This window comes from Microtus ochrogaster, chromosome 4, assembly GCF_000317375.1.
Source record: "Microtus ochrogaster isolate Prairie Vole_2 chromosome 4, MicOch1.0, whole genome shotgun sequence".
Lineage (NCBI taxonomy): Eukaryota > Metazoa > Chordata > Mammalia > Rodentia > Cricetidae > Microtus > Microtus ochrogaster.
In genome coordinates this window covers 73,884,529-73,889,559 of record NC_022011.1, presented here as the reverse complement: position 1 = coordinate 73,889,559, position 5,031 = coordinate 73,884,529, and the positions used below count along the sequence as shown (strand labels likewise).

Sequence of the window (5,031 nt, the reverse complement as noted above, 5' to 3'; positions counted from 1 at the left end):
TAGATCAATATGTAAGAGCTAGCCAATAAGAGGCTGGAACTAATGGGTCAGGCAGTGATTAAAAGAATACAGTTTCCGTGTAATTATTTTGGGTCATAAGCTAAGCTAGCCATGCGGGCAGCAGGGTGCCTGGGACACAGCCCCCGCCGCTCTTATTTCAACAATTGGTATCCCAGAGAAGCTGGAACTGTGTTTGTTTGAACAGCAACCCAAACCTGCACAGCCTTATCTTTGAGCTGGTTCTCTGCTGCAGGCTTTCAATCCTAAGTATCACTTAGTCACATTCCACCACAAATTGTTGCTGGAGGACCTTCCTTCATTCTTAAACATGCGGGTCCATATTAAGCCATGGTCTGATACAAACTGCTGGCCCAACACACGGTTCAAAAACAGACTCTGATTAATGTTTCTATTTGTGCAGGCATTTATACATGGCAGATTTATAAAGACTGTATTAGTTGTTTCTGTAAATAGAGGAATCGTAGCCATTTATATATTTCTTAACTATTAAAAAAGGCTTATACAATTTTTCTTGGCTACATTTTGATGGACATTTTCCTGCTGTACAATTTGATATTCCAGTCTGTTTAAAATGTTGCCAGAAAATTATAAAGTTATTAAATTCAAGGGACAAAGAAGTATAGTTAGATACTATACTTTTTCTTTGAAAAACAGGTCAACATTTTTATTGCAACTATTCATATACACATTCCCCTTATCAACTGTCAGATCTTTATAACAGAATAAGTGGAATCTTTCCTTATTTTGAAATCTGAAATTTACATTTTACATAGAATTTACAGTTGGAGTAAATGTCTGAATTTTCCCATGTTTTGATTTTCTGTTTAATCAGTTGGAGCTAGAGTTTATATTTTCTGTTAAATATTCTGCGGCAGTTAGTTTAAATATTAAAAACATACTTGCTTCTTGAAACAATTGGCAAACTGAAAACATACACTCAAAAATGGAAAATTCCAGTAATTTTATTTAAGGGATGGATTGTGAAACAAGATTTCTGAAATGAGTCTTTGAGTTAAAGGCATTGAAATCTTTCCTGGTATAAGTATATTTTAACTTTGGGGGAGTGGAAACTTTCAGGGAAGAGGACATTTTTATTTTTCTTTCCTGGAAGTTGGAGATCCACAAAAATTTAACTGGGAAAATTGGCAAATAAATTAATTAGAGTAAACACACATTATTCTATACATGTATCTATGAGTGTGTGTGTGTGTGTGTGTGTGTGTGTGTGTGTGTGTGATAAACCACAGTGGGTAACTTTAAAAACTTCTCCCTTGTAGAATCAGATGAATACCTTTCTTTAATGACTGCAGTATATGCATGTCTCAAAGTTATGTAACCGTGTGCTATGGTTTTATATATTGACCAGCCTTGTGCTGCTTTCTATTCTAGAGTTTCTGCTCCTGAACTACGTATATTTTTCCCCAAATGTGGGGCACCCAGACTCAAATAGTTCAGTTTGGCACCATTACTTTTTGTTTATCAAGACAGGGTTTCTTTGTGTAGCCCTGGCTGTCCTGGTGTTCACTCTGTGGACTAGGCTGGGCTCAAACTCACAGAGAGACCCATCTGCATGTGCCTCCCAAGTACTGGGATTAAAGGCGCGTGCCACCACCACCCAGCTAGTACCATTATTTTAATATCATCTTCCTTTTGTGGGTAGACAGTCATGCAGTTAGGAAAAGAGAGAGACGCATTGCACAGATGCCACTGGTAGTTCCATGTAAACTATGTAAGATGTGCACATACTCTTTGATACAATTTTATTTTTCTTTCTGCTTTTAAGACTAGCAAAAGTGTAAATGTGTGCCTCCTCATGTAGTACTCTTACTTTTGGTAGTGTTGGTTTAAGTCACTTTAATTATTGAGGAAACAAACAGAGCAACTACATCCTAGATGTCACCCTAAAATACATTTCTCATATAATGAATGATTATTACACATAATCAAATCATTCTGTCTGCTTGTTTTGTACCCCTGCCCCATTTTGTTGGGCATTGTATTTTAAACAGCTTCTAAAAATTAAAACCATAATGTCAAGATAAAAATTTGGTCCTTTGTTTTTCCTGGCACTCAACCTCAGGACTGTGTTTGAGGTAAAATTTGTGTTTATAATTGGCAAATTTATAAGAATCAACTAAGAAATGAATGGCAGGCGAAGACAAATACAGGGCTTGAATGTGCTATAAAAATATTACAGGCGTTCCATAGATTTTTATCAAGTCATATTCTTTCTTCTGTAGTTCATCAGTTAAAAATATTGTTTAAAAAGTGAATTTGTTTATTATAGAACTTCTACATAGTTCTTCATAGAGCTTATGCATATATGTGTTTTTAAAATAAATTTCATATCCAAGTGTACTTACATATTAAGACTATAGAACTTTAGAGGTAGTAGTTTAGTATCTTTTCTGAAAAAACAATTTGAATCCCCTACATGTCTATGTATTTAATGCTTAAAATTTACAAAAAATACAGATGTTCCTCTCATACTCATAATACCATAGGCATGTAACTAAAGTTTATTTTGTTTTCTTTCCTATGACCAAAATGAGTATCAAAATTCCTTTGGGTCATGTTATAATTTTATTAGTACGGAAATATAAAATATGACAAAAATATGATAAAAAACTATGCAACTTGACGATTCTTATTTTATTTTGGCCTTGGGACTTTCAGTAGGACAAGTTTCTGTGCTATACTTCAGGATAGGCTGAAACCCTTTACTGCCACAGCCTCAAATTCTCACCAGTTCTGCCTTGGACTCCAAGTGCTAAAAGGACGTGGTGAGCTACCAGACTCAGCTGGTTCTAGCTGGGTTTGATACTAATTTATACAAAGTCTCTCTCAGGCAGTTCAGAACAGGCTCTGAAAAAAGGTGACCTTGGAGTCCTGGTACTCCTATCCCCACCTCTGAAGTGCAGGGATTTCAGGTCAGGCTACCAGGCCCAGTTTATGTAGTCTGGAAATCCAACCCAGGGCCTTGAGCATGCCAGGAAAGCATGCCAACAACTGTGCTACATCCTCGGCTATGTTTGATAAATAATCACTAAACAAAGGAAAATTTATTAGAAATCCATCTCCTAACGTCATGAATTGCGTACTTTATTAGATAAAGATGTACAATCTAGCAGAGAACATTTTCTTCTTTTAATTTTATGGACATTGGTGTTTGGCTTGCATGTACATTTGTACGAAGTGTCAGATGCCCGGAACAGGAGTTACATACAGACAGTTGTGAGCTGCCATGCGGATGCTGAAAACTGAACTCAGGTCCTCTGGAAGAGCAGCCAGTGCTCTTAACCACTGAGCCATCTCTCCAGTCCCGAACATTTTCTATTTTGTTAAATCAAACAAATATGAAGATGTGGACTGAAAAATATTACCTTAAAGATATTCTCAGTACATTTAAAGAACTAACAGGGAATACGTATTGAAAAGTTCATGGAGTTCAAGCAAATCAGTTTTGGTAATGTGTGTGTTGAAGCTGAGGGCTTGGAACTAAGACTTACTTTTAAAAATAATCATCACTCTCAGGGGTAGAAATTGTCTGAGGACCATAATCCCATGCCAATGTCAACTCCTATTTAGCTGTAACAAAACATTAACTTCTCTTTTTTAGGAAAAAACAAATAGGAATAGTCATAGAAAATATGCTTTCTTCTTTACCACTGCAGGGACCACTGCACAGCCCCATTTGATAGCGGGCCTTACTCTGCAGGTCACTGATGGGCGGAGTCAAAGTTTGGCTTCGTTCAGAAGAGGAAAGAGCTACTCACGAGCTGCAATAGCTACACGTAGGTCTCAGAGGTACTGAGCATAAAGCTACGTAAGAGGAAATAACCCGGCCCCCTCCAAAAGCAAGCCTGGAAAATCAGATTATGCTTGTTGCTACAGCAAAGTTTAAGAAGCACTGAGAAAGTACGTCTCAATTTAGTCACCAGCAACTTAAAAAGCAAGACATGGTTATAAAAAGCAATTATAAAAAACTCAACCTGGGATGAGAATCGCTAGAAAAACTGCCTGGGTTGGGGGTAAATCACAAGAGGCCACTGGAACAAGACGTGGTATTTGGTTCCTCCGTTCTGAAAACAAAATTTACAAATCACAGACACTTCGCATCACAGGCTGTACAAGGACGATCCCGATGCTCTGGATCAGACTCCAGCTCGCAGTTCTCCCAGGGGCGCAGGGCACCGCCCAGCCCCAGCTTCTCAGCACCACGCAGAGTCCCGGCGTTGCCTGGTACCAGACAGCGGGCACTGTCCGGCCCCGAGGGTGACCTCCGCACCGCGACGCGGCCCGCAGGGTCGCCACGGCTCGCGAGGACTTACCGCTCCTCCGTACCCCGGGTAGGCCATGGCCAGCCGATCAAGAGTCACGAGTCGCCGGTAAGTCAACGTCAGCGCTGCTGCGAGGAAGGCCACAGGTGTGCGACAGGTGCCGGAGGTCCGGACGCTGTGTCGCGCGCCTCGGCTCCCGGGAGCCGGCTCCGCCTCTGGAGCCCCGCCCCTGAACTCGACCCCGCCCCTGCCGGAGTCAAGCCCCGCCCACCTCGTCTGTGAGTGGCTGCGGTCTGTCTCATGGTTTACGGCTTATCTCTCTAACTGGCTCTTACAAGTTCTTACCAGAAACCTCCTTCACAATCATTTCCCCGCCTGTGGAAAGCTTCTCTAGACCATCAACTATTAGAGTTTCTTTCCTCTGTTGAAACCCAGAACCGACCAGTCAATGACTTAACCTATGCGTACATTCTTTTGACCAGAGAATTGAAACTGCAGTTACACTTCCATAGAGCGTGGGTGCAGCATCAAAACTTTGAAACCATGACCATAATGATGCCTCATTTGATGCCTAATGTGAGAAAGGTTACGTATAATTTCTTAGCGGTGGCCGTAGTTGCCAGAAGAAGCAAATAAAAATACAGGATATCTAGTTGAATTTGATTTCTGAACAGATTTTATTTTTTTGTTTTTGGTTTTGGTTTTGGTTTTTTTTTTTTTTTTTTTTTTT

At 40.1% G+C, this 5,031-nt stretch overlaps 1 protein-coding gene and 1 pseudogene across 1 annotated transcript in view; one reads left to right on the top strand and one right to left on the bottom strand.

Moving 5' to 3' along the window:
* LOC113455510 overlaps positions 1–357 on the top strand; it is a 6,192-nt pseudogene extending 5,835 nt beyond the window's left edge.
* Positions 1–4,500, bottom strand: part of Gca (grancalcin) — a 37,203-nt gene extending 32,703 nt beyond the window's left edge. Inside the window, exon 1 of the mRNA XM_005346480.3 lies at positions 4,353–4,500. Coding sequence (XP_005346537.1) covers positions 4,353–4,379 — 27 coding nt within the window. The 5' untranslated portion in view covers positions 4,380–4,500. The remainder of the gene's footprint in view (positions 1–4,352) is intronic.
* Positions 4,501–5,031: the final 531 nt, after the last annotated feature.